The sequence below is a fragment of the Dendropsophus ebraccatus genome, chromosome 9 (genome assembly GCF_027789765.1).
Source record: "Dendropsophus ebraccatus isolate aDenEbr1 chromosome 9, aDenEbr1.pat, whole genome shotgun sequence".
In the NCBI taxonomy this organism is placed as follows: Eukaryota; Metazoa; Chordata; class Amphibia; order Anura; family Hylidae; genus Dendropsophus; species Dendropsophus ebraccatus.
Genome location: NC_091462.1, coordinates 32064651 through 32079885, shown reverse-complemented (window position 1 = coordinate 32079885; position 15235 = coordinate 32064651). Strand labels below are relative to the sequence as shown.

Here is a 15235-nt window from a genome sequence, read left to right as displayed (position 1 = left end):
GAAGAGAGGGTGCTAAGTGCAGAATTATTTCAGCTCATTCTATTGATTGGCCGGGGGCTAATAATAATAATATTTATTTGTATAGCGCCTTGCTTGGGGGCTAAACACTAAACGCAGGCCCTGACCAATAAAAACTTTTGATATGTCTCTATGACATATCAGAAGTTTTGTTATTTTACACTAAATGCTTAATTGAAACCAGAACTACACTGAGACCTTCTGCAGTGCTACTTATTTTACCCATCACATTATGTCAACTGCCAAAGTAATACACTGTATTACAGCTATCACTTTAAAGGGTACTCTGAAGGAAAAAAATATATATAGTTTTTATATCATTTGGTGTCAGAAAGTTATACAGATTTGTAAATTACTTCTATTTGAAAAACGCAAGTCCTCCAGTACTTATCAGCTGCTGTATGTCCTATAGGAAGTGCAGAATTCTTTCCAGACTGACACAGTGCTCTCTGCTGCCACCTCTGTCTGTGACAGGAACTGTCCAGAGTAGTAACAAACCCCATTAAAAAAAAAACCCTTTTAAGAACAACGCAAACAAATATAATGAATAGAGATGAGCAAGCCGGGTTCGGGTTCGAGTCCATCCGAACCCGAACGATTGACATTTTATTAGCTGTGGCTGCAGAACTTGGATAAAGCTCTAAGGTTGTCTGGAAAACATGGATACAGCCAATGACTATATCCATGATTTCCACATAGCCTTAGGGCTTTATCCAACTTCAGCAGCCACCGCTACTCAAATGCCGAAAGTTCGGGTTCGGATGGACTCGAGCATGCTCAAGGTTCGCTCATCTCTAATAATGAACTATATGGTGGTACTACAAAAAAAATTTAATTTATTTTTTTTTGGGCCTTCCTATCCAAAATTTCATGTATCAACCAATCAGTCCTGCCTTTTCCCATTCATTTCTGTTGAGTAAAACAAGGATAGAAAAGAAATGTCTTGCACAACCAATGGCCTATGGCCATTGTCATTTAGTGCTGACCTAAAGCGTCCGTCCTTCTGTTGTCAGGAACGATGTTGTTAGCAGCAGGCGACTATTGCGTACAGTATTGTGCCTACCTGGCTCGCTGTAACCATCTCTCAGATACTGTATAAGATAGAAGATGAAGCGTGGGATAACCAGCTCTGACATCACCAGCAGATCGTGGGGCACAGTGGGAACACATGAGCTCGACTTCACTCTGTGTCTTTTGCAAAATCTGTAACAGAAAAGAATACATAATTGTAAAAGTAAAAAAAGGACATCAACACCCTTGTACAGAACCGGCAAAGACAACTTTGGTTCAGTGAGTGACAAGCCATGTGAATTGGCACTTTATACAGAAGAACCTGTGCGAACACCAAAAGAGACATCCAGACAGGGGCAGGTGTAATTTTAGCAAAATGTTTAATTTCTAGGATGTTACATGCCCCGTCCCCAATATTCTTTGCCTTTTTGTAGTATATTTTTATCAAATGATAAAATTCAAATTATGGAGGATATTATTTAAAACATTCATTCCAGTCTGCCATGTAACTCATATAATATCTACATTGCTTCACATGCCTCATATGCAGAGCCTAAACAGTATAGAGTCCCTAGAACTGCATGGATCATTTATTGTATACCACGTTAACCTCTACAGCAAATGCTTCTATGGGAGAACAGCTCCATATTGTGGCAGACCATGGAAGAGGTCACAATTTTTCTTAGGTACGTTACCTTGGGCTACATATAAATTCAGCATGTATATGCCACATGCTTATATAGTGGAATATGTCAGGGCTCTCCATTGAAGTGGACGTCCTCCCAATGTATGACTGTATTTTTGCACAATGTGAACAGACCTTATAAAAAGGGCTTATATAGCTCTATAACAATGATCCATATTGGATCGGTGGTGATCCCACACACCACCACTCAGATGTTGGACACTACGTTTCCCCAATCACTTAAATGAGACAATTCTGCAGTACTTTGCACCATTGCTGCTAATAGTAAATCAATGAAAGTATAAGCACCAGTCTGACCTCCGCCAGGCTAATATTAATGGCCTATCACAGGGGTAGGGAGCCTTGGCTCTCCAGCTGTTGCAAAACTATAACTCCCATCATGCCAAAGCTTTGGCTGTCCAGGGATGATGGGAGATGTAGTTTTGCAACAGCTGGAAAGCCAAGGTTTCCTACCTCTGGCCTGTGAGTTTTATACATAACCCCTTTATCCACAGACTATTCCACAAGCATATCTATAACAGGGCCTGGGTGTTTTTCTGGTAACAGAATCTAGACTGCCATAGAGAACACTACATCCGGATTACATGGTGGTAGATAAAGCGCACAATCTCTGTTCTCTACTCCTTTATTCCTCCAACCACCACTGTATTTACTACATATAAATCACTCTAAAATACAGTCCTAATCCTCATTGTGATGTGGAGGAGATCTGCGCCCTTCCCTCCCAGTGTCTGAGGAGCTGGCAGCCACCCAAATGTAATGACTGTCTTTCTGCTCCACATACCCGCAACATCTTGATAGATACCTCAATGGTGATTGGCGGCTCGGTGCCAGCGTAGTAAACCCGCTATTAAGGATGAGTGAAAGGTAATCTTTTACATGGCTTCTTTCCCACTGTCACTATGACAACACAAGATTATTTTTTTTTTTACTTGAAGAAGAATATGAAAATGAGGTGGTTTACACGGGTGTTGTAGACAGACAGGCGAATGTGTTTGCCCCGCAGCTTCCAGACACTACTGCGTCCCTGGTGTCATCCTGGCATTGACTGTGTAAGTGCTGGACTCTGAGCAACAAACACCATGATTACATGATACACGGTGATGGTAGGGGACACGTTTCTGGTGTTTTTTAAAGAAAAAAAATTAACCGGGTTCTAACATAGCCAAGAATAGGCTACCTGAAAACAGCATATACATGTCCATACCCTACTAAATGTCAATGTCATTTTTATTTTATTTTTTGCAGAAATCAATAGTCCAGGTGATTTTAAGAAACTTTGTAATTGGGTTTATTAGGCAAATATGCCATTATCTGCATTCAAAAAGCCTTTCCCCAGGTCCCTCCCCCCTCCTCTCTCTCATTCACTTCTCATTATCAGCAAATCTCGACTCTTTTACATCAGTCGAGCCCTGTGTAACCTATGGAAAGGGGAGGGGGGGAGGAGGAAGGAGGGAGATTAGTCAACAGCAGAGAGCAGAAAACAAAGGATTACACAGAGGGAGCTGGGTAAAAGCTGGTATTCAGAGGTCAGAGAGGTCAGTGCTGATTTCAGAGGAGATAGCCCGGTGATGTAGCTGTAAATTAACTCTTTGTTGCCCTGTTTTGGTGCCTCATCTCCCTCCACCACTCCCCTCTCCATAAGAGAACCATGAAGACAGGGGGGAGAGCTTCAAAACTTTTCCATGATAAAAATGCATTTTTCGGCTAATAAATCCAATTACAACGTTTCTTAAAATCGCCTGTACTATTTCTTTAAAAAAAAAATTTAAACGACAGTGACACATTAACCCCTAGACGACCCTGGATGTACAGGTACTCCATGGAAGTCTGACACCAGACGACCCAGGGCGTAACTGTACGTCCTGGGTGTTTCTCCTGCTATGAAGCGCGCTCCGGAGCACCTCACCGTTAATGACAGGTTGCAGCAACGCGCTGCAGTGTGTGCAGGGTGTCCCCTGTCACATACTGATCGGGTCGGGTCCCGATCGTTAAAACGGACTGCCAAAGGTCTCTCACCTGCCTCCGTGCGGTCCGATCGGCGATCTGTTCACTGAGCCTGCACAGGCAGGCTCAATGAGCAGATTACCTATCACACTGATCAATGCTATGCCTATGGCATAGTAATGATCAGTGTGTGTAATCACACAAGTGTATGTAAAAGTCCCTCAAAGGGATTTCAAATGTGTGTGTGTGTGTGGGGGGGGGGGGGGGGGGGGGGGGGGGAAGGGAAAAATCACTATTACACTACCCCAAAACCCCTCCCCCAATAAAAGTTTAAAATCACCCCCCTTTCCCATTATTTAAATAAAACATATAGAAATAAATAAACAAACATATAATTTACCGTAACGTGCGTAATTGTCCGATCTATTAAAATATAACAAGCGTCATTGCGAACGGCGTACACGAAAAGAGGGGAAAAAGTGCGCGGATTACCAATTTTATGTTACGTTATATATAAAAACAATTTTTTTAAAAAAGTGATCAAAACGTCCGATCTTCACAAATATTGTATTAATAAAAACTAGAGATCATGGTGGAAAAAATGACACCCCATACAGCCCCGTAGGTGAAAAAAACTGTTATAAGCGTCACAATAGGCCCATTTTATTAATAATTAGTTGCAAAAAAAAGGATTTCATTAAAAAAATATATATATATGTAACATTAGAGAATCTGTGTAAACCTGCATATGGTTGTGTTCGGGCTGACCTATAGAATAGCAGTATCAAGTCGCTTTTACCATATAGTGCATTACATAGACACAGGAACCCCCCCCAAAAGTTACCATTTTGCATTCTTTTTTACGATTTCACCAATTTATATCTTCATAAATAGAGATGAGCGAACCTGGAGCATGCTCGAGTCGATCCGAACCCGAACTTTCGACATTTGATTAGCGGTAGCTGCTGAACTTGGATAAAGCCCTAACGCTATGTGGAAATCGTGGATATAGTCATTGGCTGTATCCATGTTTTCCAGACAACCTTAGAGCTTTATCCAAGTTCAGCAGCCCCAGCTAATCAAATACCGAACAATCGGGTTCAGATCGACTCGAACCCGGTTCGCTCATTTCTATTCATAAACAATAATTCCATCATACATGTTATAGTAAAATGAAAGGCGCCATTACACAGAACAACTATTTCTGTAAAAAACAAGCACTTACATGGCCCTGTAGATAGAAAACTGAAAGTGCTAGAGCTCTTAGAAGGGGAGGAGAAACAATAAGATCAAAATTTGCACGGTCCACTGGGTCATTTTGGGCCTGGTCCTCAAAGGGGTTAATACATCCCTGGATAGGATCAGCAGATAAGGGTTAGTCCATAAGGGCAGAAGCCATCACACTCTCCTTTAACAGGACGTGTGACTACACTACCAAGTGACCAAAGCAGACAAGATGAGACCAAAGAATATGTGCGAATACCCCTTTTGGTGACATTGCGACATATTACCAAACAATGACCGCAATGTGACTGCAGAGACAGACACTGCGGAGTAGCAGGTTATGGAATGCCAATAATTTGCAGCAACAATGATCAGAGCAACTGGCTGTATAAAACGGCAGGAGCATTTGGCACAAGATTTGCCAAAATTTGCCATGCTTTTGGCCAATTTACTGGGGCCAGATGTTACATTAAAGTCTATAGCGGAATCTAAAAAAGGTTTTGTGTCAAAATGCACCATGCTGGGGTATGTTTTTTTTTTTTAATAAGCTTTTACATAGGGCAGGGATAAGGAACCTGAGGCTATCCAGCTGTTGCAAAACTACAATTCCCATCATGAATGGACAACCAACGCTGAACTTTTATCCAGGCATGATGGGAGTTGTAGTTTTGCAGCAGCTGGAGAGCATCAGGTTTCCCATCCCTGCTACAGGACTTAATAAAAAAAAAAAACAAGCACATCCCAAATAAAATTTGAAAAATAAAAAATAGTAATTACAATTAGACAACTGAGATCCCTATTATAATAAGGGTATGTTCACATGGTGTATTTATTCAGTAGTGGAAAAATCCTCCCAAATGAGGGTAGCCTTGAATTTTATGATGTATTTTGGGCCGTGTCATACATGCAAGAATACGTGACCTATTCCAGTGCATATGAAATGTGCAGGTAGAAAAACGTGAACTGCAATGTGTATTCCTATTAGGAAAATAAAGTGTTCATTTTATCATACAGGGAGCGAGAAAATGTTTTACACTGGACTGACAAACCTGTGGAAACTACCAAGGGCCGAACCTGCATGTCTGTGGGCAGCTGCCTACATGCTGCACTGAGCCAGTGACTAGTCGCCCACCTGTAGGAAGAACACACTAGTCAGGTGGGAATGGCACACCACCATTAATTCCTCCCAAAGTTATGAAAAGTTATGGTGCGTATACACAGAGATTTATCTGGCAGATATTTGAAGCCAAAGCCAGAAGCAGTCTATAAACAGAGTAAAGGTCATAAAGGAAAGCCTGAGATTTCTTCTCTTTTTAAATCCATTCCTGGCTTTGGTTTCAAAAATCTGCCAGATAAATCTCACCATTAGGTGCCTGCTCAAAGCAACCAGATATCATTTGCAAATTTCTAGATTTGTATTTTTTTTTTAACTGGATTTAATTTAGTTAAATAAATTTAAGCAGCAACCTGATTATTTTAGTCTAAATTTATTTCTTCATGTATTCTGTATGGGGGTAGTCTGGTACAGTTGTGGTCAGCCACAGGATGTCTATACTCTGCAGTATATTTGTGGACATGCATGCATTTACATAGTATCAGATTACTTCTACTACATTACAGGAAAATGTTTCCGGCTTCATAGCACAGAACACACATAGCTGTACAAATGGTGCCCTGATCCCCCATAGGCCGCATGTTCACTTCTTTCCCTGAGGTTTCAGCAGACCGAGATCCCGCTCGCTGGTGACAGGTGACGGGACATTGCAGGAACATATAGGGAATGATGACACATGAGAAATAGTTCTCCCACTATGAGTCTTCCTAGGTGGAGCGAGAGAACTATTTATGGTGACGGCCCGAACACGGCCAGTAAGTATTCTAGAAAAGGGAGGGCGACATAAAAGCTGGTCAGCTGCTTGAAAGGGGTTATCCAGGATTAGAAAAAAAAAAAACATAGCTGCTTTTTTCCAGAAACAGTACCAACCCTGTCCTCAGGTTGTATGTGGTATTACAACTTGTCTCCATTCACTTTAATTGAACTAGCTGCAATACCACATACAAGCTGAGGACAAGAGGGGCGCTGTTTCTGGAAGAATGTTTTTCTAATCCTGGTTAACCCCTTTAAAGGGGTTATCCAGTGCTACAAAAACATGGCTTCTTTCCCCCCTCTCTTGTCTCCAGGTCACGTGTGGTTTGCAATTAAGCTCCATTTACTTTAATGAAAAGAGATTGAAACCCCACCCAATCTGGAGATGAGAGGGGGAAAAGTGGCCATGCTTTTGTATCGCTGGATAACCCCTTTAAGGCAGTTAGACCATAGATAGGAGTCATGCAGACAGGTCAATGGTCACTGTCTTTTTTTTTTTTTTTTTGCAGAAATCGATAGTACAGGCGATTTTAAGAAACTTTGTAAATGGGTTTATTAGGCAAATATGCCATTATCTGCATTCAAAAAGACTTTCCCCAGGTCCCCCCCCCCCCTCCCTCCTCTCTTTTATTCACTGTTCATTATCAGGAAGACATGTCTTGTTGCATCAGACGTGCCTCTGTCTGTTCTATGGAGAGGGGAGGGGGAGGAGGGAGATTAGTCGGCAACAGAGAGCCGAGAACAAAGGATTACACAGTGGGAGCTGTGTGAAAGCTGGTATTCAGGTCAAAAACTGCATATTTGCCCCAATTACAAAGTTTCTTAAAATCGCCTGGACTATTGATTTCTGCAAAACAAAATTAAACAACAGTGACAATTTAAAGTCAAAACCCCACTGATCTCTAGATACATTATAGCCAGGAGAAGCCCTAGGTAGTGTGATTCACTCCCAAGCTTGCTGCTTGCTCTGATAATGATGTAGGAAACAAAAAAAAACTGCATAAAAAAGCCTGACTGTGGGAACACGCCCTCAGTTTGTTCCAGTGCATAAAGATTTATTAGACTGTTCTTACGAGAAAGAGATTATTGCAGATTATAATTACCGGCTTTATAATAGACGGCAATAAAACACAATCCATTGCCAGTAAGGGTGAGAAAGTAGAGCTATGTAGATGTAGAGCTATGTATCATGGCAATACTATCACTACACATTATTAGTAGCAAGCGTATCATATAACTATAATTTACTGTATACCAAGGGACTCTGCAATGCATCTCCCACTCTTTTCAATGCAATTATAATAAAACAATTGCAATCTGTTGCAGAACTACAACTCCCATCATGCCCTGACAGCCAATAGTTTTGCAAAAAGCATGTTACAAACAGGGAGATCTATCTGCATGACTTCATAGCTCGGAAGACTCAACAAGTGGTGGATCACCATACTCATCGGTGCGGACTATTTGTAGGACTGTGCTATTTATAGTCCCGTAACCTCCTACCACGGCTGGGAAGGAGGTGAGGTTAAGGAACAACACAGACCTCTCTTCTATATACTAGACAGAGAAGCCTGACTCATGTGAAACCTGGCACAGACTTCTAGGCGTCTCCCATTACGGGAGCAGGTGACCTATAATAACATAGCGATATAGCAGTGCTGAGCGGCAGCGACCTGACGGCACACAGGAGGTGCTCACCTGGAGCAGGAAGCTACAGGGAATTAATGCCAATATTCATGCATATTAACTAGGAGGTGTATTTTATGCTGAGTATATATTACATTATGTATGGAGGCAGATAAATAATTCACACACAGATCGCTATACCTACAGGTGGAGCTGAAACACAATGAGCATTTATTATATACAGCCATATGGCTGGACATATACACCTCCACATATCCCACAGGTTTAGGGTAAGTGGCTGGAAAAAAAAAAACAAAAAACACATACTGCCATACAGCTTTACTGTAAACCAGCGTGAAATGATCCACTATTCACATGATAGGTGGGGGTCCAACCACTGGGACCCTCCCATGACTGATCACACAAAACAGAGGTCCCTCTAGGTGAAACAAAAGGCCGTACATCTCTAAAGGACTTCTGACTATTGCTAAATTAAAGGAGTTGTTCACAAAAGAAATGAAAGGCCAGAAAGTGCCTGAGATTTGTAATTTAATTATATAAAAAAAAAAATCTCCAGTCTTCCAGTACTTATCAGCTGCTATATGTCCTGCAGGAAGTGGTGTATTCTTCCCAGTGCAGAGAGCAGTAGAGCTTTTCTATGGGGGTGGCAGCAGAGAGCACTGCGTCAGACTGGAAAGAATACACATTTTCCTGCAGGATATATAAAATACTATAAATATGATATGATAAATACTAGAAGACTTGTCATCTTTTATTAAAAGTAAATTACAAATCTCTGGCACCAGTTGATTTGAAAGAAATTTTTTTGGGGGGTGAACTACCCCTTTAAGGGGGTATGTTGGAGAAAAATTACTATTACCTCCGATAATTACTTTGTAAAAATTTATTAAGATAAATGTATAGTTTCCTATGTACATATTTGGCCTCCCCCACCCACACACCTCCATTGCACTTACCCGCTCACTGCCGCCATGTGCAGTAGCAGCGGCAGCGAGAGGGGAATGCTGACATCGCTCATTTGCTCCTCTAGTCGCCCCGTGTAATAGGGGCTTACATGAATGGGTTTGCAAAAATGGGTGACTATGCAAGACCAACAAGCATAACTACATTAGTTGAGATGAGAATACACCTTTAACCACAAAATCTGGCATAAGGGTACAATTACACAGAACGATAATCTGGCCAATTATCGCTCCGTATAATAAATACAAAGATCAGCCGATGACAACGATCATCGGCTGATTGTTGATATAGGTATGAACCTATAATTGTGGGGCACCGACCACGCACTGCTACGTGTAATAGCGGTGCACGACCAGCGACTGACGATTTACATTACCTATCCAGACTGCAGGGCTCCTCTTCTGGTCTTCTTCTCCCTGGGTCCCGCGCTGGGTCCCACAATGTCCCTGCAGCCCTTGTTAAATGATAATCGGGACGTGGAATAGGCTCAGTAAACGAGCACCGATCTAGCAGATCGCCGCTTGTTTACAGTTATTATCGGACCCCCATCTGCCCATGTAATAGTACCCTAAATCAATAAAATTTGAAACAAAATTGCACATTGCATTGAATTCCCCTACCTAACAGCTGTTCCCTAAGGTCCATAAAGGGATGGGAATTGTTGTTTTGCAATGGCTGGAGAGGCAAAAGATTCCCTATCACTGATCTACATACATGCAGCAGTAGGCTATGTTCATACAATGTAAGAGACTGGCTGTTCTGTGACCCGGCCGGGTCACGGAACATCTGGTCTCTAAAAAGATCATCCCAGCCGGTACTGCAGTACCAGCCGGATGATCTTTAGGGCCGCAGAGTTCTGATGCGGGCACGCATGGATGCTCTCCACTGCACACTATGGAGCGTGCAGCCTGAGCCGCTCGCTCCACAATGTGCACTGACAGGGTTTTCTGCGGCCACTAGTCAATGAATAGCGGCCGCAGAAAACTTACATGTCAGTTGTTTGCGGCGCCATTAGGGCTTCCAGCCAGAGTGTATACGATCCGGCTGGGATCCCATAGACGGCAAGGTAACGTATATTTTCGGAATAATCATGGCTGTTGCTGCAATGTGCAACAACGGCCGAAGTTTTACAAAAATATACGTTGTGTGAACATAGCCGTAAGTAGTATTCTTTCTTTTGCTAGCCTGGAAACTCCCATTATCTCTTTCAGTAGCTACAGCAACTCCATATGAACCGGAAAAGTAATAGATTCCAGATGTAAATTTGGGCAGATGCCAGACCATCCAGTACCAGAGTAAGGGAGCTTCTCTCTAGAAATAAAGAGTTAATCTTAGTAGCCAAAACAAGAGGTCCAATGATGTCTGGGCAGAGCGGTGCACAGTCAGCTGCCACTCTTCAGGGTATGTCTTAAATTACAGAACCCAAGACAAGACACGAGACATTAGCACAGGAATAAGAACACTGCGGCACTCGTCTATGCTGGGTGTGAGACAGTAAAGTGGTCGCACTTATGTCCCACAGGGTGTGTCCCTACAGGCGGCTCATTTAATGGAGTTCTTGAAGCCAAATCTAGAAACGTATCAAACTGAGGATTATTATAAAAAGACAGACTTCTCTTGTTAAAGGGCTATTCCACTCATACATAACTTTTTCATATGTTGCATTCAGTCTCCTTCTCCCAGTTCTGAGCTGCTGCTTTCTGCTGAAGACACAGAAAACTGTATCTGAGCTTTTCTCTCCATCTTCCCCTCCTCCCCCTCCCTTCCAAGATGGCTGATGTAAACAAGTCCCTATCTGCAACTTTGTAATGTCAGGAGGGATATAATAAGGGTCCATTCACACTACGGAATCAGCACAGAATTTCAAGCAGAATTCTTCCTGTCCCATTGATTTAATAGGGTGTCTCACGCGCACTCCACCATCTGTGGAATGTGTGTAAAACATCCTATTGGATCACAGAATTCTGCTTCAAATTCAGAGTTGATTCTGTAGTGTCAACAGACCCTAATATTGAGTTCATATGCAACTTGACCTCAGATGAACCCTCCCTGCATCACAAAGAAGCTACAAAGTTGCAGATAGGGACTTGTTTACATCAGATGTCTCAGAATGGGGGGAGCAGAGAAAAGCTCATATACAGTTTTCTGTGTCTTCAGCAAAAAGCGGCAACTCAGAATTTGGAGAAGGAGACTGAATAGATAATAAGTAAGGAATGAGTTGTTAGTCTCACCATGGGCAGCAACATATGAAAAGTTATGTTTAAGCTAAACACCCCTTTTAAATGCATTTCTGGCTTTGGCTTAGAAAAAAAATGCATTAAAAAAAACTGCATTAGTATAATCACATGTATGAGATTAGCAGCAATTTCTGAGTCTTCCCCATTCATCTAAACAAGGCTTCTAGAGACCTAAGCACATGCTGCAGAAACTATCCCATTCAGGCGCAGAAATTTGTGCCATAAAACTGACGCTTGTGAACATACCTTTAGGGCAGTGATACGGAATATCTCATAGTGCTGTCATACATAATGGAGGCTCATACACGTAACAAGTTCCCAACACATTCAGTTATTCTTAAGTTTTTTAAAAATTGGCAAAAAGTAAACGGATACAAAATAACCACAGAGGAAAGATGGAAAAGAAAAGTACAGGGAAACAACAGCAGATTTCACATATGGATGGAAACACGCTGTGTGAACATGGCATAAGAGCAGATTTTCTTTAGGACAATAACACGAGCAATAGTCAGCAATACTGTCTGACAGAACGCCCATGGGATACAGTGCCAATGTTGAACTGGCAGAGGATGAGCTAAGAGGATGTAAAATATAAAATATGTCATGTGTAAAATATGCCGCGTAGCACCAGGCCTGGTCTTACGGCAGAAGTAACAATGTAATAGTCATAGATGTCACAGATGAAGTTTTACAGTATCTCAATGATGAAATGTCACAATGACACAGCATGTTACAACAGACCCACCATACCATTAAAGGGGCACTTGGCTATTTTTATCTTATTTTTTTTCTTTCAAATCAACTAGTCAGAAAGTTCTACAAATTTGTAATTTATCATGTAAAAAAAAATAATTAAAGAAGGTGTACCATCAGGCACCGTTCTATCCGTGGGTCATATTAAAGAGGATGTACCTGATGGTACATCCTCTTTAAGCCTTTCAGTACCTAGCTGCCGTATGTCCTGCAGGAAGTGGAGTATTCTTTCTAGTCTGACACTCTCTGCTGCCACCTCTGTCCATGGTACTGTTCAGAGCAGAGCAGTAGCAAATCCCCATAGAAAAGCTCTGGACAGTTCCTGACATAGGTGGCAGCAGAGATCACCTTGTCAGACTATAAAAAAAAAAAAAGAAAAAAAAAGAATACACAATTTCCTGCAGGACATACAGCAGCTGACACGTCCTGGAAGACGTAAGTTTTTTAAAAAGAATTAAGTTACAATCTATATAAATTTTTGACACCAGTTGATTTTAAAGAAAAAAAAAAAAAAACTTTTTTCAAAAAGGAGAACCCCTTTAAGTGTTGTATCATTGTAATAAGCTGATCTGTTGGCACCATTAGGCTAAATCAGGGATACGTGCTGTCAAAGTGTTTGAGGTCTCTGAGGGACAGCTGTAGACTGACACCTTAGCAAACACTATGACGTGTCAGGGCGATGGCATTAACATGCTGACAAGTGGCAAAGTGCAATGAAATAGATGTACATCTACCGAGGCATGTTACCATTACAGATCACAAGATCGACCCTTAGGAATGACAGAAAACATTTTGTGAATGAGCCCTATCACACAACCTCCGGTTCTAATGAATGAAAACGGGGGCGTCTTTCCATGCTGTGAAATGTTGAACTTACAGCAATGAGGGAGGGAACTGGAGAAGCCGCAACTCTCTTATACACGTCTGGCAGTAAAAGGAAAGAATCCCAATAAATGTGGTATATAAGGTATATAGTCAAAAGGACGCTGGTTGACCTCAGGGAGATCAACCAAAACACCGCAGAGACACCATCACATGTCTCAACGTCAGTGTATTCTAGAACATTGCCCCCTGGGCAATGTTCTAGAATACACTGATGTTGAGACACGTGATGGTGTCTCTGCGGTGTTTTGGTTGATCTCCCTGAGGTCAACCAGCGTCCTTTTGCATGCACTTACTAGTCATTGCTCCCACTAGCCAGAAACCTACTCCACACTGCTGAGGGGTAAAAACCCTGAAACAGCTGTCTGTGGATGGATACCTTGCTGAGGTGGTTTCCTTGACTGGAGAACGCCTTCGGCTTGGTTGTTCCTTCCCAGAGGGAAGGTCTGGCTAGTTCACTGACGTTGAGACATGTGATGGTGTCTCTGCAGTGTTCTTTTGCATATTTTGCAGTGGCTATAGTCACACATAGTATTTCCACCAGTCTCTTTTCAACCAAAACCAGGAGTGGGACTGACAGGGCAAAATTATAATGGAAAGGTCTGCACAGTTTCTGTGTTTTCAACCCACTCCTGGTTTGGGTTGAAAAAAGACTGATGAACAATACTATGTATACATACAATAGTATGTTGCAATAGTATTCTGACTGGATGGAAACACAAGATTTACACTTGCTGAATCCAGTATCGGTTTCAACTTGCAAACAGTGCTAATACAAAAGCAAAAGTTGCCATCATATAAGCTCCATGAAAAACAGCAGTGCAAACAGGTGCAAATACACTGCAGCGCATCACAGCCAGCTGTCTGTCCCTGTAGGAATGACATATACCTGCAGACACACCGCCAGTACAGGCTGACACCACTACAGCCAACTATCACCACCCATGGTCAACCAAGATGCCAGACAGTAATGGTGCGCTACAAGGAACGATTATCGGTCAAATTTTTGCAATAACGATCACATTTGAGCAATAATCGCCGCGTGTAAACACAGCGAACGATCAAGCGACGAGCGAGAAACTGTTCATTGTGATCTTTCAAAATGTTCTCAAATCGTCGTTGGTTGTTTGCTAAAAATTCGCAGATCGCTTCGTGTAAACAGTCTTTCAAAAATTCACCCTGTGTGTGAGATGGGCTTAAGCCAACTTAAAACGATCGCAATAACGATTTTTTAAACGATTTTTCACTTCGTCTAATTGCTGATCGTTATAAAAACCAAAACGTTACTTCAAAATTCGTTAAATGATTGATTGGGCGAATCATCGCTTCGTGTAAACGTACCATAAAACAATGTAAGATAGGGGCCTGTGGCTTTCCAGATCTAGTCAGAAGCCGTCACATTTAGAGGTTGGCAGCCACCGCCACAGACAATCACTATTGATATCAATGGGATCATCATCAGGACAACAATGCGGAAAATAATACCTGTGTGCCTGCAGCCCTAGGATAAGTTCAGTCATACAAGCTGCCGTACTACAGCTCAAAATTTCCCAATCTGTAATATTTTTCCTATTAAATGACATTGAGCTGCCAGTGACGGAGTGGCTTTACATGTATTACAGCCGTTTTAGGGCGAGTTTGTATGCTTAATATTTGCACACCAAAACTAAAACCGCTTGAAGACTTGAGGTTTATTTTGCTTGTAAATACAAATATGAGAATACAATTCCCATCATGTTAGGAAAGCTACAGCTTTGGCTGTCTAGGTATGATAGGAACTGTAGTTTTGTAGTTTGACATCCCTCACCTAAGGCTGGGTTCACACTACATTTTTGCAATCAGTTTGACGAATCTGTTTTTTTTGTGACGAACGCAAAAATGAGGTCAACCACATTTTGTGTCCGGCAAAAAAAAAAAAAAGGATCCATTTCTATCCAATTTTCTTTTATAATGGAAGTCAATGGAAAAACGGATGCACAT

General features: G+C 41.8%; 1 protein-coding gene across 4 annotated transcripts in view; it reads right to left on the bottom strand.

The window, feature by feature from the left end:
* The window catches only part of UBR3 (ubiquitin protein ligase E3 component n-recognin 3), a 169130-nt gene that overhangs the window by 149567 nt on the left and 4328 nt on the right, over nt 1–15235 (bottom strand). For all 4 annotated transcript variants that reach the window (XM_069982888.1, XM_069982887.1, XM_069982889.1 and 1 more), the window contains exon 2: nt 1082–1221. In XM_069982888.1, coding sequence (XP_069838989.1) covers nt 1082–1221 — 140 coding nt within the window. The remainder of the gene's footprint in view (nt 1–1081; nt 1222–15235) is intronic.